Raw genomic sequence first — 27,008 nt, 5'->3', positions numbered from 1 at the left:
CCTAGGGCCCTCTCCCTCACAGGGAAGCCGTCCTCCGCCCTCCGCAGGCGGCTGGCCACTCGGCCGCCCTGAGCAAACACGGAGAGTTGACTCTGGTATTGGTATGCGGACGGCGGAGGGGGACTTCTACGCAGAAGACCGCCGGAGGCAGAAGGACACGTCCGCTCCCCCGGCGAAGTCTCAAAATGCCAGGGAGCGGCGGGCCCCCCACCAGACCCGTTCATGAAACTGTCAAAGACGACGTGGGGAGGCGCGCTAAACACACACACACACACACACTAAACACACACGCGCGCGCATCATGACTTACGGCTGCAGGGCTGTCATTTACAGCTACTTCCCTCACAGCCAAAACAGCAGTGATTTATGGAGAGACGCTGCTCGTCCAAACGACGGTGTGCGATTGACTTTTAACATCACAATTAATAGGACACAATAAAATTGCACCACTTTTATGGGCGCATTATATGGGCCGCGGAGTACAGCGCTGCATGTGATAAATATCAGAGTAACCACACCAACAGAACAGGGGGAAAGACCAAACGGGACTTTTGGCTCGGTTTCGCGGCCAACGCGGCGTGTTTCCCCACGCGCAGAACTTTTTTTTAAACCGGAGCCAGCCATGCGACTAGGATGGCGAAAGAGGGAGTGGAAGGTCCTGGGGTGGGGTACCCACCTGGGCTGGGGGGCTGGACCTTGGCCTGGTTCTTTTTGGCGTCCGTGTTGAAGATGTCCGGGGGCGGGTCCTCGCCGCGTTCGATCTTGCACTCGAAGGCGTACAGACACTGGATGTACTGCTTCTTCAGGGAGCTGGCCGCGCTGCTGGATGTGCCCACGCTCAGGTTGGTGGCCAGCTCACGCCACTTCTTGTTCTTGTTCACCTGGAGGACGACAGAGAGAGACAGGAGGGATATGGTTTACACGACAGTTTTTCCCCAACATGCGCAGCCAGGCCTGGGGAACGCATGGCTGAAACTCAACAGACGTGCAAATTCAAACACTAGTGCAGGATGACATATGACACACAGACAAACACACACACCTGTGTGAGGCCTCCGATCTCCTTGACAGACACGTAGAGCCTGAAGAGATCCAGGGGTTTGCGGCCCACCGCCGGCAGGTTGTTCATCCCCATGGCCTTCTCCTCGGCAAAGGCCAGGTAGCGGTCCACCCACATCTTCCTCTCCGGCTCGGGGCCCAGCTCGTACAGGCGCGTGATCTTCTCGTTGGTCGTCGTGGAGGAGTTTGACTTCTGCAGGGAGGAGTAAGGAGGAGGGAGAAGGAGAATTTAGGCACTCTGCAACCGGCCGACGCCCGAGTTGAGGGTTCACGGCCGAGGCTGTCGCCGTTTTTTCACCTTTTTCGTCGTCGTCTCGGGTTTGGGGGTGCCCTCCACTTTGTTGTTCATCTTCTGGGCGGGGTTGAGTTTGACGTCCATGCCGAACTCCGGGCTGGGCGCCATGCCTGGGAAGAGCAGCGGGGGAGGACGGTCAGACACCCTGAACCACTGTGTGGGTTGCTAGGCGCGCTGGGGCGGGGGTGGGGGGGGGGGTCGCCCTGACGAGCCCCTGGCGGCGTTCTATGTTCAAAGAAAACTGGGGTCTCCCAGCCAACTCACCAGGGGTGTTGTTGGCCATGTTGCCCCCCATGGGGTAGGGCCCTCCCTGGTTCATCATGCCCTGCATGCTGTTCATGCCCGGCCCGTAGGGGGAGCCAGCGCCCATCATGCCCTGGGGCATGTTGGGGTAGCCCGGCGGCCTGGAGGAAGAACAACAGCCATTACTTCGACGACAGAGAACGGCGCAGTGTTCTCAAAATAAAGACAGAAGACGATCACATAGGGCTGGGCGATAAATCGATAAAAATAATTATCGAAGTAATGACTTCCCTCAATAAAGATATCGTAACATTAATTAGTTTTCAATAATATCGATAATGTCGATAGAGAATAATTAGGAGCAGCAGTCCATTTAATTTCTGTGGTGCAGCAGGAAGTTGCGGAGAAATGGGAGCCTACGCTCACTAAAATATACTGACATGGCACCTCGAGTGGAGTAACTAATGTTAACCGCGGAAAATGAGTCTTATTGACGACAACAGTGGCAGCTTAGCCATGGAGAGGGAGCAACTTCCAATGAAGAAATTATTGATAAAAAGGGTTTGTCTTCTCTAGTTATTTGGAAGTGGTTTGGCTTTTTGAAATCCGACAAAGAGCAGAGCAATGTTCGGTGCAAATTGTGTCTTAAACAAATAGGTGGCTACCAAGTCTGGTAATACGACAAACCTTTTTTACCACCAGAGGCAAAATCACTAGTTGGAACATGCATAAAGTGTGAGTTTGCACCAAGGTATCGATAAAAAGCAAGGTTTTAAAAAACTTAAGTTACTTGACCCCAGGTATGTGCTCCCTGGCCACAAACATTTCTCTCACACCACGCTGCCTAAACTTTATGCCGAGTGTAGGGAAAAAGATGAGGACGAGACTTATTTTGCTACTGCTACGGATCTGTAGTCTGTCGTCTTAATTATCGATATAGAATGGAAATATAAATATTTATAATTTTTTACCCATATCGCCCAGCCCTACAATCACATGACGTTCTCAGACTGTCAACATGTCACGCCGTCTGTCTCCAGCTCCTACTTTTATAGCCCTCTGCGGCACCCTTTAACCTTCTCTCTCCCTCTCTCGTCACCCTCAGTAAAGCTCGTTCTCCCCTGGTCCTGGATCAGTAACGTCCTCCGGGCCCTGCCGGCGTGGCAGCACCCTCCCTGCCCGAGGAAGAGTGTCGACTCACTGCCCTGCAGCCGCTGACGTCACCCCTGTTCCTGTCAGCAGGGCTGAGGTCATCCTGCGCCTGCCTCTCCCTGTTCATCTCCCTACCTCTGCTGCCGCTACGACCGGCTCTACCCCCCATGGAGCGCAGTCAACGACTGGGGAAGAGGTCTTCCAGACCTCAGACGAGACACCCAGAGACCTCATACACCCCCCTCAGAAAGCCCCCAGACAGAGAGCTCCTCCCATAGGCGTGGGCGGGCCTACCTGTTGTGTATGGAGTTGGAGGGACCGTGGTGCATGGGGGCGCCCGCCTCCTTCCTGTTCATGCCCGGAGGGGGGCACATCCCGGAGGCCACCTGAGGGGGCATGCCGGCCATGTTGGGGCCCATCCCGGGGCCGTAGGGGCGCGGCCCCATCTGCCCGGGGCCCATCCTGCCGGGGGGCATGCCCGCGTACGGAGCCCCCCCGGCCTGGCCCGGGTTCATGGGGCTCATGGTGCCGCCCATGCCGGGGCCCGTGTAGTTGGCGTTGGGCATCCCGCTGTAGCCGGGCTGCCGCGGGTACCCTGGGGAGAGAGGTGGAGAGGCCGTCAGGATCGACGCGTCGCACGGCTCGATGTCATCGAATCAATCCCCCCCTCCCCCCCTCCCCCCCCTCCCCCTCCTCAAAAACGATCTGGAGATGAACATCCTGCGTCGACGTCGACGGAGCCAGTTGAGCCGCGTGACGGCGTACATGCGAGTGCGGACTGGCGCGCTCGACGCAAGCGAGAACTCGCGGTGAACCCTTGAGGTCAACCCTGAGGTGTTCGTTCGCAGAAACCATAGTGGGAGGAGTTTCAGTGGGCCAGCTCTGCGTCTAACCATGCTGTCACAGGATACGTGTAAGAGCACGATTTAAGGCTGCAAGTCGACCACACGGCCTGGTTGTGACTGATCTCACTACTTCAGAGCCACGTGGAGGGGGGGGGGGGGAATCGGGAGATGCAAATGTGATATTTTTGTCACATCGATATTCAAAAGCGGCTTCAAAGCTTTGCTGTATCTAGGCTAACTGAGAAATCGCAGCCACGGTTCTCAGATGACAACTGGGAAAGCTCTTAAGAGACTACGCATCTGGATCTTTCCTGAACATTCACACGGCTCCTTTGAATGCTTCGTCCACAGAGGAGATCTTTACCTCTGCTACTCCCTGCTTCCTCCCCTCCTTTCCTCTCCTCTCCGCTTCCTTTCCCCTCTTCCCTCCAGGGGTGGTTACCTTGCGGTCCGTACTGGGCGCCCTGAGGCCCGTAGCTGCCCATGGAGTTGTTCTGGGGGTAGGAACCCATCCCTGCATGCATCTGGCCTCCTGATGACTGGCGTGGGGATAAGGCGGAGCCAGACTGGGGGGAGCCGTACGGAGGCATCTGAGGGTTCCGCATGTACACTGGAGGGAGGGAGGGAGGGAGGGAGGGAGGGAGGGAGGGAGGGAGGGAGGGAGGGAGGGAGGGAGGGAGGGAGGGAGGGAGGGAGGGAGGGAGGGAGGGAGGGAGGGAGGGAGGGAGGGAGGGAGGGAGGGAGGGAGGGAGGGAGGGAGGGAGGGAGGGAGGGAGGGAGGGAGGGAGGGAGGGAGGGAGGGAGGGAGGGAGGGAGGGAGGGAGGGAGGGAGGGAGGGAGGGAGGGAGGGAGGGAGGGAGGGAGGGAGGGAGGGACAGAGAGATACGGAGACAGAGAGAGAACAGAAAGTGAGATAAGCATTAGGACCTTGGCACTCCCCACACACGATAGGCTAGGCAGCAGCCTGGCTAACACACGTTGAGAACGTGACAAACCAGCACCACCAACACAGGCTCCACTGAGAGAGTGAAGGAGTCTACAGAAGGGTCCCCCCCCCCCCACTCACCCCTGTCCTGCCCCATGGCTGACTGGTTCATGGAAGAGTGCAGGATCCCATCCGACTGGACACTAGGTGGCCTAGGAGGAATCTGGTTACCTGCACGGCAACAGAGACACAGTCAGTCACCGGGCCAGCTTTCAGATTCACCTGTCTAACTGGATTCTATTGGTGTCATGTATTGTTTAAGCATGATATGGAGATACAGCCCATTTGTTCTCTGTAAACAAAGAGACTTGGGTCACTGTGGGGTTTTTTGCCCCGGTTCTGTGCGTGTGTGTGTATGTATATGTGTGTTGTTTTCCCTGGTTCTGTGTGTGTGTGTTGTTTGCCCTGGTTCAGTATGTGTGTATACGTGTATCGTTTGCTTTGGTTCTGTGTGTGTGTGTGTGTGTGTGAGAGAGAGAGGATCTCTGTCCCTCGGCCACCCACCTGGCACAGCAGCAGGGGACAGGGGTCCGGAGCGAGAGGGGGTGACGCTGGCAGGGGAGCCCACGGGGGAGGGCGAGGGGCCGCGGATGCCGGGCAGGTGCGGCGAGGTGTGGGGGGAGAAGGGCGACTGGGCGGGGTTGCTCTGCTCGCCCTGGCTGCTGGACACGCCCGACGTGCTGACCCCCGGGCTCAGGGCGCCCTCCGTCCCCGTGGGCAGGTCGTCGATGGAGCCCGACAGGTCCTGGACCAACGCAAGGATGAGGGGGGAGGAGAGGGTGAGAACATGGAGTGAAGGGGGACGCGCCCAGGTTGCCACCGCCCCGGAGGCAAACGGTTGTGGTGTGTGTTTTATCCCCTCCCCCACCCAAAAAAAACACAATTACAATAAAACTAGGGGGAGAATTTATAGTATTAGCATTGTGCTCATGTCAATATAGTCTTGTGTTTATATGGTCTGAAACAAGGACGTTTATACACTGAAAACAGTTGCCTTGGTGTGACTTTTACATGGAGCAGATGGGCGGAGTCTAGCTACGACCATGTGGTTCTGTTAAGAGGCGGAGATGGATAAGAGAACCAGGCCAGAGCTAAGGCAGGTAGGCAGGGCAGGGAAGCGGTTTGGGGGAAAGTGTTTCCACTCAGAGTGTTTCCACTCAGAGTGTTTCCACTCAGAGTGTTTCCACTCAAAGAGTGTTTCCACTCAAAGAGTGTTTCCACTCAGAGTGTTTCCACTCAGAGTGTTTCCACTCAGAGTGTTTCCACTCAGAGTGTTTCCACTCAGAGTGTTTCCACTCAGTGTTTCCACTCAGAGTGTTTCCTCTCAGAGTGTTTCCTCTCAGAGTGTTTCCTCTCAGAGTGTTTCCTCTCAGAGTGTTTCCTCTCAGAGTGTTTCCACTCAGAGTGTTTCCTCTCAGAGTGTTTCCTCTCAGAGTGTTTCCTCTCAGAGTGTTTCCTCTCAGAGTGTTTCCTCTCAGAGTGTTTCCTCTCAGAGTGTTTCCTCTCAGAGTGTTTCCTCTCAGAGTGTTTCCACTCAGAGTGTTTCCACTCAGAGTGTTTCCACTCAGAGTGTTTCCACTCTGCCCGTCCTCACGTGGGTCCCATGTGCTGTTCAGAAATGCAAGCTCATCTGCCAGTCAGATCGAAGAAGGGGAAAAATGGAGGGAGGGGAAGGAGGAGGGAAAGGAAAAAAAGAAAACACACACACACACTGGACAGTGGCCAACTATTCCCATAGACATCTCACCCTCGCGGGCTGGCTGCAGCCCCGAAGCCGGCGGTTTTGCACTTGAAACGGCGCCCGCTGCTATTTTTGGGATGTGACCTGACGGAGGAACCCCAGAGGGAGCGACAGGAGGAGGACGCCGATTCAGGCTCTCTCCCTCACCCCCTCCCCCCTCACCCCCTCTCCCCTCACCCCCTCTCCCAGTGCAGAGCTGGGAGGGATCCACAGAAGCACAGTGCCCCTGCAAGCTTGACAGAGAGCACAGCTCCGTGCAGAACCCAGACCAGGATGCTGTTAGCAGGCGCGTGTCTTTTAAATACTTAAATATGTACAGAACTAAAAATACGGCGGAGAGCAGATATATCCCAGAACAGAGAGCCACTGACTCAGAAAGTACGATAGGGTTTGACTAGATTCAAAAGGAGCGGAGGGGGGGGGGGGGAATATATCAGCATTCCTGCTTAACTTGTTGTTTTTTTGCGTTTTTTTCCCCCCAGAAAAATCCCCAGCCGAGTCAGCTGACCTTCCCCCACTCTGGGCAGAGCGGAGGCATCACAAGACCAGTCATCTGACGACAGCAGCCCTGCACGGCTCCCGCCTGGCCTGGACACAACGACCACCTCTGCAGCCCTGTCCGCCCAACAGCCAGGGGGCCGGGAACTGGAGCACAAGGGCCCGCTCACACACATATACATACACACACACACACACGCACACGCACACGCGCGCAGGCGACTCTCCCACCTCAGGGGACGAGTCAGGGGTCAGGGGGTCAATCCCCACGGCAGCTCCGGGGAGTGTCACCTCCCTGAGAGGTTATCCAGGGACAAGCCCGGAGCAGACTAGCAGTAGGGATCAGAGGTTAGCACAGTGACCAGTGACCTGGCCAGGAGGACTGATCCGGCTGGACGCCCAGGGAAAAGGGAAAGCGTCGTAGTTGACGGCACAGCAGCGCGACTCACGTCAGAGCTCGGTAAAGTTTCTCAAAATGTCAACCAAGCGGACAATTCTAATGTCTGTATGTGGAGAGAACACACACACCTCCTTCCTCTTCCTGCTCGCTCTCTCTCCTCTCTCTCGCCTAGCTACTCTCACTCTGCAGTCATTGATTTTTCCCTGCTCAATATTGCACAGTGGCAGGCAGGCAGGCAGGCAGGCAGGCAGGCAGGCAGCAAGCCTGGGTTTTGCTGACTGCACAAGCTGGACAAAGTGAGCCTGATTCTGGACTGGCCACTCATTGCAGTGAGGGAGAGAAAAGGCAGAAGGAGAGTGGAGGGAACCGTGGAGAAAGGAGGTTGGGTGTATGTGGGGGGGGGGGGGGGGGGGGGCACTATTTACATAAACATTTTCAACCAGAACAATATTTACCCTCTAAAAACACAGCAAAATACACACAAAAATACCCCCTGCCTGGCTGTTAGCAACCATCTCACCACTGTGGAGAGAGAGAAATTGAGAGAGAGAGAGAGGCTCCAGTGCTGCAGTTCTGTGGTGCACCATGTTTCCCTCCCTGCTCTGCGGCAGCCATTTTGTGCTTCACACTGCCTCTCACAGAACTTCCACAGAGAGCTCTACCCACCATTTGAGAAACGACAGACCCAAAGCCAGGGTGCGGGTCACGCACATGAAGACCAACATTCTCTGAGAAGCAAAAGGCGCACGCAACCAACGATGACATCAAATTTGTGGTTTTGCGTTTGAGAAGAGTCGGAGCCCACGGCCATGATCCTTGTCTTGCTACCACAACCAACGTGGCCATGTTGCTCCTTAGTCATCCGACTGCTTCGCTGTCGCGCCCACGAACCGCCGTGTTCCATTTGCAGATGACTTCACTGAATCAAACAAGCCAAACTGGGGCCATTAAGCTGCCAAAGCTACACCCCCCCCCCCCCCCTTAGGAGAAACTGAAACCCAGACCGTTTAGTGTAGGTGAGGAAAAGCTAGCTAGTTAGCTTGCTGGAGGGCGAGTGTGGCTTGCATGTGACATACTGCTGAATGAGATGGGGAAGACAAGCTATCAGGAGGCCACGAGGCCTGTGGCGGAACAGGATCAGAGGATGGATGGGTGTGAGGGGGGGTGTGGGCTCTTGGTTCAGCTCCCAGTCACAGACTCTCCCTGACCCTCTCCCTCTCTCTCCCTCTCTCCTTCCCACTCTGAGGTTTTCGCTCATCCACACTCTGGCAGGTTTCCTGTTCCCAGACCAGCACAGTAACACACACACACACACTCTCTTTAGAGGTGACGGGCGGTGAGGGGGAGGGGTAGGGCAATAGAAAGATACATATTTTCAAAAAGGGGAGAGAAAAAAAAAAGAAAAAAAAGAGGCTTTCCGCGTCTCTGGGGCTGCCATGGTTACGGGGCTCCACGTGCTTTGACACATTAGCACAGACACCACCACCACCCTTCCCCCCCCCCTTCCTCTCCTCCCCCCTCCCCTCTCTTCTCTTGCGTGGCCTCCCTCTGAGCCTGTCGGGGTCACGGTGCAGTCAGCTACTACAAAGAGGAGCCCGTCATTGTTACGGGAAGCACCGACAGACCAAAGCCATCCTCCCCTGCACTGCTGTGACTTTAATTACACACACTCAGCCTCCAGGCTCACTGAGGCAGCCTGGGAGGGAGAGACACACACACACCTGCTCCGTTGCTTGGATCAGAGTGTTTGTGTTTACCACTCATTGTCATCGTGCAAGATCACAATGCAACACGTTGCTGTGTGTGTGTGTGTGTGTGTGTGGAGCCGTGGGACCACAGGTGCTTGTGATCCTCATCGCAGAGGGGTCATGGGAAACGTCACAGCCCTCCACCCTCGTCTAAGTGGCCGAGTGGAGAGCAGGTGACTCTCCACCCGGGGGCGGCGCGCTCCTGGTCCTCCGTCACGCCGGAACGCCGCCGCAAATCACCCCTGCGAGCGCCGCTGTGAAAGCCTGGCAAGTGCGGCCGCGGAGCCCCCGCGCGGAACCGTGACATTTCCGAAAAGCGGGTCTCTCTGCTCGGCCCTTATCGCGCCGGCCCCCCGCCCCCCGCCCCCCGCCCCCCGCGTCATCTGATATCATGCTACATCAGCCCTGGCTGCCGGGCTAGCTTCAGGAAGGGGGGGACTGGTCTGGCCCAGGTAGGGCGCAGGTCTTGATCTGGGCCCAGGGTAGGGGTGTACCCTGCACGGGGACCGTCCTGCAGCACAGGGGGGGTCTCTGGGAAGCCCTGGAGACAGCCAGCCCCAGCCACAGCCCCAGCTCTCGCCTTTGCAGGGCTGAGCTCAACCATAAGGGGGCACTCCCATCCCACTATGAAGGAAGAGAGGGAGAGGAGGAGGAGAGGAGAGAGAGAAGAGAGGCAAGGCCCCTGCCTCACACAGCAGCAGCCATTACACTTCCACAGCACAGGGCTCAGGAGAAGCTAACTGCCTCACTGGTGGGCCTTCCAGCAGCCGTCCTCCTACAGCACATACGCATCCAAAACAAATGAACCGACGCTTCCACGCCCCGCCCGCTTGATGACAAATGATCCCCAGAAAACGTGCCCGGGTGCGATATTCCAATTGAAAGTGTGACTATCGAATCTTCGAGCAACACAACCTCGGTCAGGATCAAGTCGGCAGCTTTGTACGATGCCGTATCCATTTCCCTGACCAGGCACGACGTCCCCCACCCCCCCACGATTAGCCTGGTAGCTTGTCACAATATACCACACAGGACTGGTAATTAATGGACAAAGGAGCAAAGGGAAAGTGTGGAGAATGAGAAGAAGAAAAAAGAAGACTTGAGTGCTATGGAAGTGAAAGGGGGGGGGTGGGGGAGAGAGAGAGAGAGAGAGAGAGAGAGAGAGAGAGAGAGAGAGAGAGAGAGAGAGAGAGAGAGAGAGAGAGAGAGAGAGAGAGACAGAGAGACAGAGAGACAGAGAGACAGAGAGACAGAGAGAGAGAGAGAGAGAGAGAGAAAAAAAACAAGAACTAAAAAGGGCCAAAGACACTAATCAATATAGCTCAGCTGCTGTTTCCCCAGGTCCTCCTTCTACGCTCGGATGGCTGAAGGTTACATTGTTGGTGGTGGAAACGGCCTTTCCTTTCGAGTGGCTAATAAACATTCAACATTTGCCTAATTGAGCTTCTCTGTGGAAAAGAGCGCGCACACACACACACACACACACACACACAGATACTCTGCGCCAGTGTGCAGTTTTGAAGGAGGGAAGGAAGGGGAGGGGGCGGCAGTCTGATTGCTGTGAATAACAGGGCGATGCTGTGTGCGTGGGGGGGGTGGGGGTGGGGGGCTTTTGTACTGATCACAATGGTAGCAGGGAGTCCCAGAGCTCCGCACAGATGCCCATGTGAGGCAGGCAGCTGCCCAGCCCGAGGTGAGGGGTGCTGGGGTACGGAGGGCTGAGGGGGCTGGGGGGGCCGTGGGGGGCTGGATGAGGAGGGTGAGGAGCCCTGGAGCCAGTCTGCCTCCCCAGCGCAACGCCCCTCCCACACACCCCTCGCAAACCAATCTAGTGGCCGCTGCCAAACAACCAACACACCACACCACTAGTCAATTTGTGAGAGGGGGGGGGGGGGAATACATGATTATTGTACGTATAGAGCCGTTCTCTGTCTAAAACTGAGCTGTATTCATCAATATAAACGGGGAGATTCATCCTGCCCCGCTCAGCAAGGCAGAGCAGAGGACAGACAGTGCTGCAGTCAGCCACAGTCTTTGTGCTGCAAAACGAGCTCAGCCCAGCAGAAATGGAGGCAGAGGGGAGGGGCATGGAGTGCGTGTGTGCAAGTGTGAGAGAGCGAGAGGGAGCGGGAGCGGGGAGGGGAGGGGAGAGCGTGTGCGTATGTGCTCACAAGAGCAAAACAGGGGAGGATTTTACAGCTCAAAACAATTCGCTGAGGCAAATCCAAAACAATACACTTTGTCAGCAAATTGAATTTTCTCAAGTACATTAATTAAAAATCACATACAGAGGGGAAACGGAGAGATAGAGAGAGTGAGCGAAGGCGAGTGAGATGGAGCAGAGGCAGAGGGTGGGGGAGAGTGAGAGAGAAACGAGGCCCCAGAATCTGAATACGACACGTACACACAGGAAGCGCAGGCCCCAGAATAGCAACAGGAAACACGCCCCAGACACTGAATACTGCAACACCAGAGCCTCGCAAAACAAGGCTGAGCCGTGCAGCGTTACGAAAGCTGATTTACAGAGAAGCAATGAGAGAGCGAGAGAGAGAGAGAGAGAGAGAGAGAGAGAGCGAGAGAGAGAGCAAGAGAGAGGGAGAGAGAGAGGGAGAGAGAGCAAGAGAGAGGGAGAGAGAGAGAGAGAGAGAGAGAGAGAGAGCAAGAGAGAGGGAGAGAGAGAGAGAGAGAGAGAGAGAGAGAGAGAAGAAAGAAGAGGGTGGGGTGAAGATAATTAGAAAAGAGAAAGAAAGAGGAAAGAGAGAAGAGAGAAACTCACAAAAAAAGAAGAGAAAACCAACAGATAAGAGAAGGAGAGAGAGAATTCATATTGAAAGGCAGAGGGGTTGGGACTGGGTAGGAGGGAAAAAGTGGGCCGGCCTAGCCAGCCAGAGCTGTGTCGCACAAACAAGCTGTACTCTGCTGCAGAGAGGAGAGGAGAGCTGCAGGCCTGAGAATGGGGGATAGCAGGCCTGGGAAAAGGGCTTGGCACCGTATCGTCAGTCTTGGCACAGACCCTGTTAGGAAGTGGGGTGCTGGTGTGGTGTGGGTGGTCCTTGGATATCCAAACCTGTGGAGAGCCCCGAGTGAGAGAGTCCAATGGTGAGGTCCCTTTGGAATGGATCCCTCACACACACACACACACACACACACACTTGCTAGACAACCTGGACCCTCCCCCCTCTAGAAAGTTCTGAATTAAAACTACTCCAGATGAAGCTTGGTTGGCGAGGAAGCCCAGGCAGGAGAGAAAGGAGAGGGGGGGGGAACAACAGGGCGAGTGTGTGACCAACATGTGACCTTCCTCTCAAGTCTGGAGCACATTCAGTCAGTCTGGGCCCATGGGGGGGGGGCTCGCCGTTCCCCTGAATCCTTGGCAAGGCGAAGGACCCAAACCAGAGGGGGCGGGCGTGAGTGGGATTAGCCCCACGTTGAGAAAAGGGGGGGTACAAAGGAGCTCATAGAAGGCAGGGAGGAGATTAAAACTCTTAAGGGGTTGGTGGCTGGGTGGCGGCGGTGGTGGGAGTCATTCCCTTTCCCACAGGCTGACACGGAGAGGAAGTGTCACTTCCAGGCACAGTGAAAGCCCCCCCGACGCTGACAACACAGGCAGACACTTTAACCAGGGCTCCTCCCTCCCCCCTCCTTCTCCTCCCTCCCTCCCCCCCCCCGCCCCACACAGACGGACAATAGCGTGCTTCCTCACAAGCCCGCTCACGCAAACCCAACGCGCGTTGGCTTTCGACTGTACGGGCCGCAAGTAAACGAGGAGTAAACGCCACACGCCGTGTTGCTGAAGGAGAACGTTGCTCGTCTCGTTGTTGATATGCTCGCTGAAGAGGCGTCGTCTTTGTACTTGCCTCCGTCGCGCGGCCCTGCGGCGCGGGCACGGGACCGTGGGTTTGAGGCCCCACACAGAGTCCGGCTCCCAGAGAGAGCAGCCATTTGAGGACGGTGGGAGGACCAGGCTGACCTGGGGTCAGCCGTCGTAAGCAGGGTAAACCCAAATCCCCTCAGACCAGACATATACCCTTAACTCTGTCATTCTTTACACCAACAGTGTGTGTGTGCCTCTTGACGTTTGTTATTAAGGAAAGGAACAGCAAAGCTGACACATTTTTGTGATGAGCGGGGAAACACTCGTTTAAAGACAAATACGAGTGAACGGCAACACTGCAGTTTGAGGGCAAAACTGTTTGCTGAACTTGACGGTTAAAAGGTCGCGAGGAGTGCACTGCAGTGTAATCCCTTCGTTGCATATATGTGTGCGTGAGGGGCGTGTGTGTGTGAGGGAGGTGCGAGAGAGAGCCCGGGTGAAAACAAACGAGAAGACCAGCTGGGCCAGTCGGTCTGGTTTCCACCCGCTCGTCCACAGTACTTTCCCGGAGGCTCTACCTGCTCCTTTCTAGTCGGTTACACCCCCCCACCCCCGTGCTTGGCAACGGCAGACCAACAAAAGAAAAAGAAAAAAACACTGTTTCCCAACACCTGACTGAAAGTACTGCCGTGTTGGGTGGAGGAGTCGACGTCTGGCCAGGTGTGACAAAGATTGTCTAGCTTAAGTGATAAGATCCTCTGCCATTCTCTCAGCTAGGCCTGCGCCACCTGGTCACAGCCTGGGAGTGGTGCTGGCTGGCTGGCTGGCTAGCTCTGGTCCACTGGCTTTAATAGCACATGGCTGACGATGCCAGGTTGAGAGTGTGCACGTGTTGTACGCGAGAGGGGAAGAAAAAAAAGCATGGCTAAAGTTGGCAGGGTCTAATCTGTGCAGTGTCATGTGCGCTTCACGGGAAGGGAGGGAGGGAGAAGGGGTGAGGGAGGGCGAGCAGAGTGGAATCTGCTCATCCAGACCTCAGCCAGATTAATGGCTCTCACGGCCAATCACACGCCGCCAACGGGGGAATCCCCGTGAACAAAACGGCCCAGGCCTTTCTTCTAGGCCAATGGCAGGGCTGGGAGTGAGATGTATAAATAAATAAAAGAAATAAATAAAAGAGGAGGGGAAACACATCCAGAGGGCTTCCCCCACTGGAACAGACAGACCCGGCTTCATCACATCCTCCCTCTCCCCCCCCCCCCCCTCCCAGTCTCTCCACACAGCCATCGCTCACTGTTTAAGTCATTTGCTTGCGTTCCCTCACTTATCCATTGCTCACTGCCTTCCACCCACCGTTCACCCTCTCTACCACTCTCCCTCTCCCTCTCTCCCTCTCTCCCTCTCTTTCCCCCTCTCCCTCTCTCTCCCCCTCTCCCTCTCTTTCCCCCTCTCCCTCTCTCTCCCCCTCTCCCTCTCTCTCCCCCTCTCCCTCTCTCTCCCCCTCTCTCTCCCCCTCTCCCTCTCTCTCTCCCTCTCCCCCTCTCTCTCCCTCTCTCTCTCTCCCATTAATGATCTCATTTCTCCCTCTCCCTCCCTGAAGTCTTGAATGAGGTTATCTCCATGGCTGACCTATAAACACAGCCCATATCACCGCAGGTGTTCCTGTCTGGTGTGCGGTTCCAGGGAGAGGGAAGCGCTCTCCACTTTAACTTCATTATCATCTCAATGTATACAAACGCGAGATGGAGATGTGTTTCTTTCTGGACAAAAAGACAGTGTGCCGTCCATATTTGGAACCCTGACTCGCCGTGCCACCTCTAAGGCCCGGTGTGGGAGTGCTGGAGCTCGCGGAGGGTGGTGCAGAGGGCTACCTCTACAGGGCTGACACCGCCCACATGCAAGATGCTGAGGATGCAAAACAAGTGGATGTGGGCGTTCCAACTGACAACCATGTGAACAGTCCAGGCCAGTATGGGGGGGGGGGGGGGAGGAGGAGGTTGTAGAACAGAGATGTTGGGGGAGGTGAAGGCTCACTCTTCACAGAGGTGAAGAGTTGCTTCATTGACAGGCAGGTACCATTTCTGGGTTGCTAGTGTTTGAGTAGCATCTCTGCACTAAGCTACGTGTGTGTGCGTGCGCTTGTGTTGGGGTCTCACCGGCAAGCTAGAAGGCCGGCCCTGCATGCTGTCTTCCTGGCCGCTCTTGTTGGGCTGGTTGGAGGGGGGAGCGCTGGACTGGGAGCTAAAGGAATCCTGGGATAGCTCCTGGTGAGGGGGGGGGGGACGGGACATACACACACACAGAAGGTGTTAGACAGGAACGCCAGAGACGTGTGAGGTGTGTGTGTGTCTGTCTGTCTGTGTGTGTGTGTGTGTGTGTGTGTGTGTGAACGTAGACCGAGGCACTGTATACTTGTGACATGTTCCTCTTTTTTTACCTGGGGAGGAGGGGGAAACCTCTGGAAGGGAGACTGCTGTTGCTGCAGGGGAGGGGTCTGGGAGTAGGGCGAGGGCTGGCCCTGTTGGGGCTGGGGCTGGGCCTGAGGCTGGCCATGGCCTGGAGGCTGCTGGGCCTGGGGAGGAGGCACAGGCTGCTGCTGCTGCTGCTGCTGCTGGGGCGTTCCTTGCTGCTGCGACGGGGCCTGCTGAGGGGGCTGCCCTGGGCCCGGGGGCTGTGGGTAGCTGGGCTGGCCCTGGGCCGGGCCCTGCTGGTTCGGAGGGCCCTGCTGCGGCTGGGTTGCTGAGTAGGGCGATTGGCCAGGCTGAGACTGGGGGGGCTGGCTGTAAGGGGGCTGGCCCTGGGGGGGGCCCTGCGTGCCCTGGGACTGCGGGTAGGGGGGGCCGGCCTGGCCGTGCTGGCTGGGCGGCTGAGAGGGGTGGCCCTGCTGGGGGTACGGGCCCTGGGCTGCTGGGGTGCTCTGGGACTGGCCTGGGTAGGGGGGCTGCTGCTGGCCAGGGTGGGAGGGAGGGCCGTGCTGCCCATAGTAGCCCTGGCTCTGCTGCCCATAGCCCCCTGGACCCTGCTGTCCATAGGCTGACATCTACAGAGGGAACAAAGCATAAGAAGACAACTCGCTGTTAGAATGTGTGTTCCTATATTCATATAGAGGGGATTTTGTATTAGGCCAGTGATCTGCCACTTGAACTAGCTGTTTTGAGGGCATTTGAAGCCTTTCAAATGTGCCGTTTCTTTATACAAAACGCTTTCAATGCGACTTTGCGTTTCATTACTCTCAAGTGGCGCAAAAGGAGAAAAACGCCAACCTTGCCCGGGTAGCACAGAGGGGAGAAAAAACAAAAGCTGTGTGTCGTCTGGCAAAGGCACTTAAGCGCTCAAGGATTCAAAGAAAATATGAGATGGTGCTGAAATGACACATATCAAAACCAGCCTGGAGTGGCTGTTGTGCGAGAGTTCCCACAAAGAAAAACAGCTACTTCTCTCCTCTTGTGAGGGGGTGATCGAAGCTCAACGCCAGGAGCCTGACGTAAGACCGCAGGCCTCACAGCCACAATTTAGCTGGATTGCTTTCATGCTCACTACCCAGTTGTGTTGCGAATTTCATGTCAAAACAAAGGGGAGGGCCGTGGGAGAATCCGAAGGGGAGGGAAGTGACCAACCTGTTGTCCGTACTGCATTCCTCCCATGCTTCCAGGGGTGCGACCCTGCAGCCCCATGGGGTACCTCTGTGGGCCTGTGGGGCCGTAGCCCTGGCCAGGGTACGAGCCTCCTTGCTGGGGTCCCGGTGGCGGGACCTGCCCCTGGCCCTGCCCCTGGCCCTGGCCCGGGCCTTGGCCCTGCCCCTGGCCCTGCTGCTGGGTGTAGGGGTTGGCCGCCGGGTACGGCTGTCCACGAATCTTCCCTACCTGGTCCATCGGGGTGGGGGGCTGGAGAGCAGAGAGACAGACTGTTAGAAACAACACACACACACACACACACACACACACACACACACACGATGCCCTCGTCCACCTTCACTTCAGCCCAACTCTTCAAAACACTGAGATCTGTGAAATATTCATGTTTTATATAAGATGAGCTCAAATAAGCATGGTTTGGTAGTTGTTCTACGCAAGCCGTGTCACGGGTTAAATAAGTTGGTCAATGAAACACTGAAGGGGTAAAAAAAAAAAAAAAAAAAAAAAAAGGAAATCACAGCGCTGGATAAGTTTCCCCTCACTTTAAAAAAAACAGGGAGGAAGGAATTGGCCCAGAATGAATGAATGAGCCCACTATATCCGCCAGGAGTGTTTCCCTGCCCAACAGATCAGTGCCAGTGGGCGGATCCTGTTACGCTGGAGACGTCGGGAAGGGTTTCTATGAAAATAAGCTCAAGGAAATGGAAGTGTCTGCGGTAGCTGGAGCCGAGCCCACCCCTCAGCTGGAGCTGCGTCAGGGTGGGGGAGCAGGGAGGGGGGAGGGGCTGACCTTGGCTGGGGGAAACTCCACATGGCCCGGGCCAGCATCACAGCCAGAACCAGGAAGCCCAGTCAGAGGGAGGGGTGGGGGGAGGGGGGTCGGGCGGAGGAGGAGGGCGTCCACAGGGTTTAGCAGTGGGCAGGTTGGCCTGTCAGCGGCCGGCGCTGTGGTCCTAAAGCCCGTGTGGGTCAACGAGAGGCGCATCGTAGGCGGCCCCCGTCCGATACCGCACAGCCCTCACCTTTCCAGGGCCCTTCTGTGTCAGGGGGCCAAACGCCGGGCTCTCAGAGGCTAACGGACGCTGCAGCGACAGGCTTGGGACTCGCTACACCTCCAGGCTCCAGACAAACCCTCCCATGCTTCCCACGCTTATTAATATGCTCCCCCCCCTCCACCCCTCGGTGTAAAAAAAAACAAAAACAAAAAAAAACTCCCCGTCTTAGTTAAGGGAGACAACCAGCCGAGCTATTTATAGCCTGTGAGACGGAGAGGGCAGTCTGCCGAAAATGTAACAGGTCCCAGCTGCACTGCTGTTTGAACCTGGGCCAGTCTCTGCTCTTCCTGGCCCTTAATAAAGCAGTCTTGGCACCGTATGAATGACACACCAGCCCTACGGGGGCCCCGGGCCTGCCTGACTACACCGCAGGAGGGGGGGGGGGGGCACTGCCTCCCGGGGCACTCGGGAGGTCACAGCATCCTGAGATAACAACACACACTCCACTCCATGTTTTCCCTCCAGCCTCCCCCAGGCCCCACTCTCCTCAGCGCCGTCAGGTTCATGGACAGCGAGTGAGAGAGAGTGCATGTGTTTGTGTGTGTGTGTGTGTGTGTGTGCGTGCGTATTACTACCCTCCCTTGGGTCATTACGGACCACACCGCAGGGAGGAGGCAACATGCCTCGGAAGGTTGTCTCCTGTGAGCCCTCCTGCACTTTTAACCTCCGGCCCTTTGGAGGATGCAAGCTACTCGATACCTTCACCTTCCACCACAACACCCCCCCCCCCACACACACACACACACACACACATTCAAGGGTATCACACGTTACACTACAGAGGCAGGGGGAGATCAGACATAAGACTATTTATTCATAACTTCTCTACAAGCGGTTTTACCCCCCAAATATACCCTCCACACGAGACAAAAAATTCCAGGAAAACTGAACATCTCAGTAATGTCTTCATATCTTACCACGCACAAATTCAGTCAGTTATCATTCCAGTGGAGTACCTTGTTCATTTTTGATACCCAACCATATTAGCCTAAAGGTAAGCTGAGGAAGAGCAGGAAGTTGTTTGGGTTTGTCGCTGTTCAGTAGGCTGTGCCACGTGTTGGCTACCTGTGTTGGAATCCCCATGACAACGCCATCTCTAGCTGTATGTACACTAGCGCTTCTGTTCCTGTGTGTGGCCAGGGTAATGATGACCCATCATTATCTTGTGCAGGTCCCGCCTGTCACGGGAAAACAGGTAGGCCTGGATTCCAACTTAAGAAATGTTGGTTTGAAAATGTTTTCAAAACGCCAAGACCTAGAAACTAGATTCTCAGTTCTCACATCATCTGAAATTCCCAAGAGTATGAAAGAAGCCTTCCCATAAGGTTATAACATTCAAATCATGATGTTTATGGTCGCTGAATATCACTATTTTATGGACAGTGGTTGCTATTGATAAGGTCCTTTTTAGTCTGGATGGTGGGGTGATGGCAAACACACAGGTAGCATTACCCTTAGCAGAAGGATGAGATATGTTTATCCTTATAATCCTTAAGAGGTCAGCCCACAAATGTTAATGCCAGGGAACTTTCCCAGTCAACTCTTTAATGATTCCTTTATGCATGCAAAGGCATTAGGATACATTTATCGAACTTACAATTTCTCCAATTATTTGTCAAAACTATGGCCTTCTTTGAAGGTTTGAATAATCCTTCCCACTGGCATATCAATTGAGAAACCATATCCATCAACGCTGCTTCTGGCAAATGCTTTCTAGGCCTTTGAAAATGGGCCCGGGTTGAAATCTGCCTGGGTTTGCTGGAGGTCTTTTCAGGTATTTTCTGGGGTGGGAAGTTAAAAGAAGCAGCCATCATCTAGGAGGTTTAATGGCGCTCAAAGGTTCACATGCTTCACAGATAACGAGACACACAAGACGGCACGCTCGCTAGCATTCCCAACCCACGCTGCTCTCCCTCCCTCCCTCTCTCTTGCTTTCTGCCCAGTCATCTAATCAATCGCAGGGGGAAACTCCTCCCCTGGCCTTTTCTCTTTTTTCCCTCTCTCTTTCCCCAAAAAATAAATAAATAAATGCAATTAGCACATGGCTAATCTGCATAGAGGAAAGCCAAGGCACTCTTGGCAGAAAAGGTTGCACTGAGTATATTGTGTCACGGACTGACGGACACACACACACATCCTTACAGGGTGTGTACTGTGTACATGTGAAAGAGTGTGTGTGTAGGGTGGAATAAGGGCTGGAGTTCTGCCTGATAGCGGAGATTGCGTCGACTCGGCCGAGTCAAACAGATGGACTGGGGACAGACGATAAACAACTGCTGCTAATTTAATCCACCACATGGCCACATGGCCGAGGCCTTGGACAGACTATTGTTCTGCAGTAAACCCCTCCACACGCACTCATGCACCCAGGACAGGGCCACCCTCACACACAACTCACATACGTGTTGCTGCTCTCATTCTATTCGGTCTACGTCAGATATCACTGGGGATATGACCGAGGACTAAAAATCTCCTTGTTACCGAGGACTAAAGATCTCCTTAAAACTCTACGTCACTTACCTAACACCGGACCTGATCCCAGCAAAACACCCTTAAGAGTGTGTGAGAGTTAATCCCAGGCCTGCTCCACTGACCAACACCTGTCCAAGGACAATTCTGATTCACAAATCCAACAGCGTTCACGAAACGCTGCACACACCAGCTAACAGTCAGTCTTCTCGGGCCAACTCCTTTCAGAAATGGTTTGAGTAAATATTGTGGCTAGGGGCCACATTGTAATTTGGCTGAGTGGATTACCCTTCAACGATTTATACCTATTTGAGACGTAACGAAAACAAAAACCTGGAGGAAAAAAAGAGAAGAAAGCACGGCATGTTTGCAATTAGGCAATTAGTCTGCCTTTCTCACTACATCAGACAGCTAGGAAAAGCACTGGTTCCAACTTAAAGCTGACCGCTGCATGACTCTGAGAGGAGGGGGAGGGGAGGGGCTGCTTGTGTTCCCAGTCAATGTGGAGAAGCTCCGCACACTTACTCACCCAGATGTTCCCCCAGCTGTTCTGAGAGAATTCTGAAGACTTAAGGAGGGGTGGAAGCGAGAAAGTTAGCGCTTACACACACACAAACACGGAGGGAAAACCCAATCAATTTAGATAGCTGCAGGCCAAATTTACAGAACCAAAAGTTAACAGGGCTGGATCGAGCTTCAAAACGTCAATCCAAACGGCAATGCTCCTTGGGATGCCGAGCCTAGCATGCTAGTAGGCAGCTAGCAGACCACCGCGCATGCTAAGCTCAACCCGAGTCGACACGGTAATAAAGCCGTCCGCACACTGACAAGTCATCGTCAGGTTTAACCATGTTAAGGACCTAACTGCCAGGCCAGATATTTCAGGGACCCTTCCCCAAAAAATTGCTCCTTTCTGAAGATTGGAGTAGAGCACGCTTCTCAGGTCTTTCAGGGTGGTGTCAGGTTAGACACTGAGGAACCAGCGAACGTCCCCACCGACAGTAGTGTGTCAACCTGTCAGCCAAACTCATCTTCAAGCTCAGCCGCTGCATTCCCCTTCCAGACGAGAGAGAGAAGGGAAAGGAAGACGGTCCCCACCACAAGCTCCAAATGGACTGAGACCAGACTCGGGCAGCGTGGCGCACGGCGGGAGCGGTCACGTGACTCGGCGGGGTCCGGACGCCGTCGCTGGGTGCTCGTGCTGAAGTCGCCTGTTTCGCCGACCGACGAGCCGTTGCCGTGCGTCGCTCACTGCTGCGGCCCTAAACCCCCCCAGGGTGCTGAACGAGCAGAGGCCGAGGAAGGTCACAGGAGGACTGGGGGTCAGCGGCTGGCTCGCTCACACCACGCCGGCCCTGACGTACGTCTTGCTAGACCGAAGAAACACGTCTCACTCACACACACACACACACACACACACACACACACACACACACTGGGGTTTTCTTCTAAAGAAAACGTTGGACTCTGTTCCCAGGTATCTGGTGAGCGCCTCCAAAGAGCCATGACTGACAGCACAGAGGACCGTTGAACAGGTGAATTTGCCAGAAGCAACAGTTAGGGCCTCTGCCATGCAAATGCTGAGGTCGAGCGAAAAAGGCCAACGCGGGGCGCATAGCGCTACTGCCACTCCTACAAGGTGTGCCCTGAGGCAAAACACACCACCGGTCTCACAAGACTGAAAGAACAAGGGAAATAATGAAACAAGTGATTAAAAATGGTCTTGTCAAAGCTCCCAATTGTGGCGTGTGGAGCACAGGTGAACAGGGCTCTCTGTGAGAGCTCGAAGGTAACATCCATCTCTACCTCCCAGAACCAACAGCTAACCCCCATTTGCTCTCTGCAGCCCACCCCCCATTTAAAGGTTAACCACTTTCCCTCATAAAACACACACGCCATACGTCATGTAAATGAAGTCTGCAGCCACATACCAGCTTGGAAGGGGATATTACTATGCTAATCTGGAGCATTTTTTAAAAGGTAAATGTCAAAAGAAATGAATTACCCTTACATTCCAATATAACCCAGTTTGACATTTTGTCCAAACACTGCAAAAGAGAAAAATTCTGATGGATTTGGAAAATGTTTGCACATCTGAATGTGCGGTTAGATCTTGACCAAAGGGCCACCGCCAGCATGTACCATCCAACATTATTTAAAACAAGTAAAAAAAAAAAAAAAATGTTTTAGGGGGACAAAGAGAGATAGACACTCAAAGAGTTGCAGAGACACACACAAAATATAATGTGTAAGTATATATTAAGAAAGAGAAGGTGATAAAGGGGTGGTGATGAGAGAAAGAAAGAGACAGGGGGCGTCTCCGAGACGGCCATGTCTGGCATTGCGTTGGAGGGTATCTGATGGCACTTGGAGCACGAGCAGGTCAGTGCAGCTTTTGGAGGGAACACCCTCCGCACCCCCCACCCCATCACCAAATAAGTGAGCCTACACTATACACACAGCTGTCACAGCCAGCCAAAGATCATTCACAAAAACATTCCCCCCCCCCCCCCCCATCCCCCATCCCCTGGGTATCACTGACACTTTTTCTCCCTCTCTTACTCACACACACACACACACACACACACACACACAGGCGGATCAGCCTGTCACACAGGGCGCGCACACGCACACACAAACAGAGCGCCGTGAGGCAGCATGCTGTCCGTGTGGCATGTGGAGAATCATTACTCAGCAGTGCAGACTAAGAAGTCAGGGAGCTTCCTTGAAAGCGGGCCAGGGCCCCTTCAGGCCAGGCCCACCTCTCCTCCCCCTCCATCGACACAACTCTTCTGGCTACAGCGCATCCAGGCGCTCCCTGGCCAACGGAAGACGTGGGTTCATGCGACCAAAACGCAACCGTGAGGTGTTCTCCCATCATCTGTTGATGGGACATGTCAAACTTCAGGTCTGCACATTTACTCCACTTAACAAAAGAGCCTTCGTCTTTCAATAGTGGAGCCGAAGCTATTTAGGCCATGGCTGTGGGAGAGGTGGAAGTCTCTCCCTCTCTGGATCTCACCACAAAGCTTGAGTTTGCTCAGCGCTGTAGACTTGGAGGATCCACCACTCAACAGGCCCCAGGATGAGCGAAACCCTGACATGACTAAAGCATCACCGCCTCAAAGGTCTCCTCAGGACAGATCTGGAGCAGAGGACATTCTGAGAAGCTTCCTAGTTGGACTTTGCCCCACAGGTTGCCACATCGGGTCCCCAGGATCAAACGTTGAAACCCCAGAGACAACTTTCCTCCTACAAAGCCCAGATCTACGCTTCCCCCATACGCCTGGCCTGGTATGATCTGCCCATGTCCTTAGATGAGACTAACCAAGGCCTGTTCAAGTCTCCCAAATAGTTAGGACACTTGACTTATTGCATGATCAGGGAAATAATGTGATTTGAAGAAATCTTCCTTTGATGCGCCCTCTTCTCTCAAGAAATGCTGTTTCTGCCAGTGAGACATCCTCCTAAATAGAAAATACAGCTTTTTCGAATGAAAATTCCTAACCTAAAACATTCAAATTGTGTTTTACCGTGTGATATAGTTAGTTGACAGTCCCTACGAGGATATCACTCTAAATGTCCCCCCTATGCATTCTCCGGTGCGTGTTTTCCTCCCAAACAGAGGTAATGTACGGTCAATTGCTCAAATGTGTTCAACTGCACCTGAAGAGAAGAATGAAAGTCTCAATGCATCAGTTGAAAGGATGACCATGTCTTGAGACGGATAGCCCCAACGGTAGAGCAGGAGCCCAGGGACGACATCATTGAACAGGGATTGGCATCACATTTTGCACTTCCCACACAAATTAAAAACAAAACCTTTATTATTAGCATTCAAAAACAGGAATTCTGAGGACATCTTAATTAGGGTCTGGCTCAGATCAAGAACACTATATTAGAAGATAAGTCAAGACATCACCAAGCTTACTGCAGTGCACCCAGGTGGATCACAATCTTCAAGATAAGAATGTGGGTTAGATGTGTTGACATGGTTACACACTGCATGGGAAAGTCATCATTGTAACCCAGTGAACAAAGCAGTGACACTTGGCTGACACCTTGACTGCTTGTAAACACAACTGCAGCCAGTCAGACTCACTCTCACATGGCTCAAGATATTCTAGCCTCAATAACTACTGTTCTGGGATCCGCCAGCAACGCTGCTCTCCACTGAAGTAAATGACCACACCTACTCTCTTAGCTGTACCCGAGTCAGCCTACACCAGAACACTACTGCTAGATTTTATACCAGATTGTCTGTAGACTTACTTACATCCTAAACAGAAACACTGTAGTTAACATGCAGACATATTGCAGAGATACTTCAAATGGCCAACATTTGATTTGAGAATTGCAAACAAGTGGGCTTTACAGCAATCATGCAAATTACTGCAGTAGGGCTTATACAACGGTACATATATTGCTAAATGCAACAAATAAGGATAAGATGAGAAACGTTAATGTTTTTTTCAAACAATTAGTAGCCTAGTTCGTTTAAGTACAACAACATATAATCAAATAATATTTATATTCTATTCCCAGAAATACAAAAAAGCATAATCTTAAATAACTGAAAAATAAATCAGTTTGTGTCTTTTACATAAACAAACTAGTCAAAATAAGCAAGCTTATGGTTTTGCAGCGTTACATTACATGCAATTATAAATGGCCAAGAGCAGAGGATGGCGAGCCAATCAGATCTCAGCTAGCATGTCAACCTAAGACCAACTGTCTCCTGGCTTTGACAGAAGGATTTTACCTCCATAATTCAAATCCCAAAGCAAAGCAATCTGCACTTACTCAAATCACTTGCCGTGTTTACAAGCGCACATGGAAAGAACGTCGCAATAACAGGGTGGAATGAACACACACCCCTCTTCGTTACAATGTAGCAATATCGGGATAATAATCAAACGATGCATTATTGTTACTGCGGATACAATTTTGCAACTTGGGTTTTGTGATAAACAGCCGACAGCGAAAGGAACACTTCGCGTTTCTTTACGAGCTGTGCTGGCTTGCAAATTAGTCGTATGTATCGTTCAACAAACAGTTATTAGTCAGACTACATCTTGGTAATTTGATAAATTGATAAGAACCCTTTCAACAAACTTTTACGTGAACACATCTGAAAAGCCATTTCAGCAAAGATTCCTTACAAGGTACAGCAATTTGTCGTGTATTTGCGCTATAAGGCATAACTTGAGGTTGAAAAGCACAGCCTTTACTAACATTAAATCACCTTAAGCCCTCAATTACTCCATGCAAACTCTTGTCCCCTTCGCCCCAAGTAAGCAAAGAATCACACCATTCACCTTGGCTCAGAAAGTTGTGTCTTTAGACGCAGATTCAGCTTATTTTTCTTTTTAAATGCTCTTCAGGAGCTGGTGTTAGGAAATAACAGAGGCAGCCATTTTAGAGAGCTACACATAGACAATGGCAGGTCCATAGCAATAGAAGCCTCTGACATTACCCAAAGCTGTGTAATGGCTATAACTTGTTCAAAGTAGATATGTACAATAAGAGAAGTTTACCTGATTTCTATTTAGAGGTTGTCCAGTGTTTCCCGGGCTCATTGGAGGAGGATGGTGGCTCCTTTGTTGCCAACCCGGATGGCCCCCACCATACTGGCTACTGCCCATGTCTGCTGGTCCCTTGCTGGCCCCTTCCTGGTTACTATAGTCTCCTTGTGGATAGTTCTGGTAGCTCCTTGTAGAACTAGGAGATGTTAGGAGCTGATTTAAAGTAGGGGTAGACGTAGGTTGTGGGTTCCCCATGTTATACCTCTGATTATTGTAAGAAGCAGCCATAGCTGTAGTTCCTCCTGGTGGCTGTTGCTTGCCTGGCTGCCCCCCAGCCGCCGGAGGCTGACTATTACGCGGGGAGTTCATGGCGTATCCTTGGCCCTGATAAGGAGTCCGATTCGGAAATGGGCTGTAATTGTTGTAATGGTTAGGGAAGCCGTGTTCATGCGAATTGGGTGGGTATGGGTCCATCATGCTGCCTGGCTGCACTGCCGGCCCCGCTGCAGCTGCCATGCCAGGGCTTTGTTGTCCGCCATGTTGATGAAAAGGGGCCCGGCTGTAGTGCTGGTTGTAACCGTAAGGAGGTGGAGGAAAGGGCCCCGGGTGGTGATGCCCAATTCCGGGATGGTTATTCCCCTCAGGTCCCCCCGTATCATTCTGGCTGTTATTATTATTATTCACCCTGGACGAATTCCCGTTCCCGTTCTTCATATCAGGATCCCCTCCTCCCCCTACATCTCCACCAGCGGCCCCGTCCTGCAGTTCCTTCTGTCCCGGAGATCCGCTGTCAGATCCCGGCTCCTTATTTTCATGTTGTTTCTCCCCCGGTACCGACTCCTCCTGTGGGTCCCGATCCGGTTTTTTTAGTTCGGATGGCGGGCTAGTGTTGAGAGTGGCTACGCTAGCGACCTGAGCGGCCATGATATTACTCTCTCCCTCTCACAGCAAGTCACTCACAATCAAGCTCTGAATAGCATTGAACATAAATACAATTATTTATAACAATGTACCCGTATCCCGGTTCATTCCCCCTACCTCCGGACCGAATCCGGCATCCACTCCCGACTCAGGTTCGACTGAAAAGTTAGTGGAATAATATAAATACGTATCCTGGGAATAAAATCAACCGACACAAAATGTGGGGGGGCTTCTGTTACAGAACGAGAGTATGAGCAAGAAACCGACCAAACCAGCACGAGGCTCCGCGAGACACAGCCATTTTACTGAAGCTCTCAGACAAACGTAAAAGACGGAGCGGAGTACCAATATGCGGAGTAGGACTACATGAGGAAGCTGCCATTAGAAGCTGCAGACTAGTTTTATTTAACATTTAGATAGGATCATTTAGTAAACAGACATACAAATTAATAACAACATAGTCTATATATTGTGTGACCATAATGTCTTACATTTCTCATTGCTGTAACCCTAATGCTAGACCAACATTAGCAAATGCTTGCAAGGGTTGCATTATATGGCCTCTAATACTCATTCAGTTTATATGTAGATGTCTCTAGACACATGATAAGATGTCAACAAGA

The 27,008-nt window shown here is 53.2% G+C and overlaps 1 protein-coding gene across 1 annotated transcript in view; it reads right to left on the bottom strand.

Moving 5' to 3' along the window:
• arid1ab (AT-rich interactive domain 1Ab) overlaps positions 1-26,687 on the bottom strand; it is a 34,111-nt gene extending 7,424 nt beyond the window's left edge. Inside the window, exons 1-12 of the mRNA XM_084696041.1 lie at positions 25,477-26,687; positions 16,398-16,664; positions 15,218-15,820; positions 14,937-15,044; positions 5,084-5,324; positions 4,661-4,750; positions 4,037-4,204; positions 3,044-3,344; positions 1,619-1,758; positions 1,358-1,464; positions 1,043-1,252; positions 677-881 (exon numbers count right to left, since the gene is read on the bottom strand). Of these exons, the coding sequence (XP_084552167.1) occupies positions 677-881; positions 1,043-1,252; positions 1,358-1,464; positions 1,619-1,758; positions 3,044-3,344; positions 4,037-4,204; positions 4,661-4,750; positions 5,084-5,324; positions 14,937-15,044; positions 15,218-15,820; positions 16,398-16,664; positions 25,477-26,388 (3,352 nt within the window). The 5' untranslated portion in view covers positions 26,389-26,687. The remainder of the gene's footprint in view (positions 1-676; positions 882-1,042; positions 1,253-1,357; positions 1,465-1,618; positions 1,759-3,043; positions 3,345-4,036; positions 4,205-4,660; positions 4,751-5,083; positions 5,325-14,936; positions 15,045-15,217; positions 15,821-16,397; positions 16,665-25,476) is intronic.
• Positions 26,688-27,008: the final 321 nt, after the last annotated feature.

This window comes from Hypomesus nipponensis, chromosome 4 (genome assembly GCF_054491055.1).
Source record: "Hypomesus nipponensis isolate SF chromosome 4, ASM5449105v1, whole genome shotgun sequence".
Classification (NCBI taxonomy): Eukaryota; Metazoa; Chordata; class Actinopteri; order Osmeriformes; family Osmeridae; genus Hypomesus; species Hypomesus nipponensis.
Note: the sequence above shows the minus strand (reverse complement) of the source record. Positions and strands in the feature narration are given on the sequence as shown.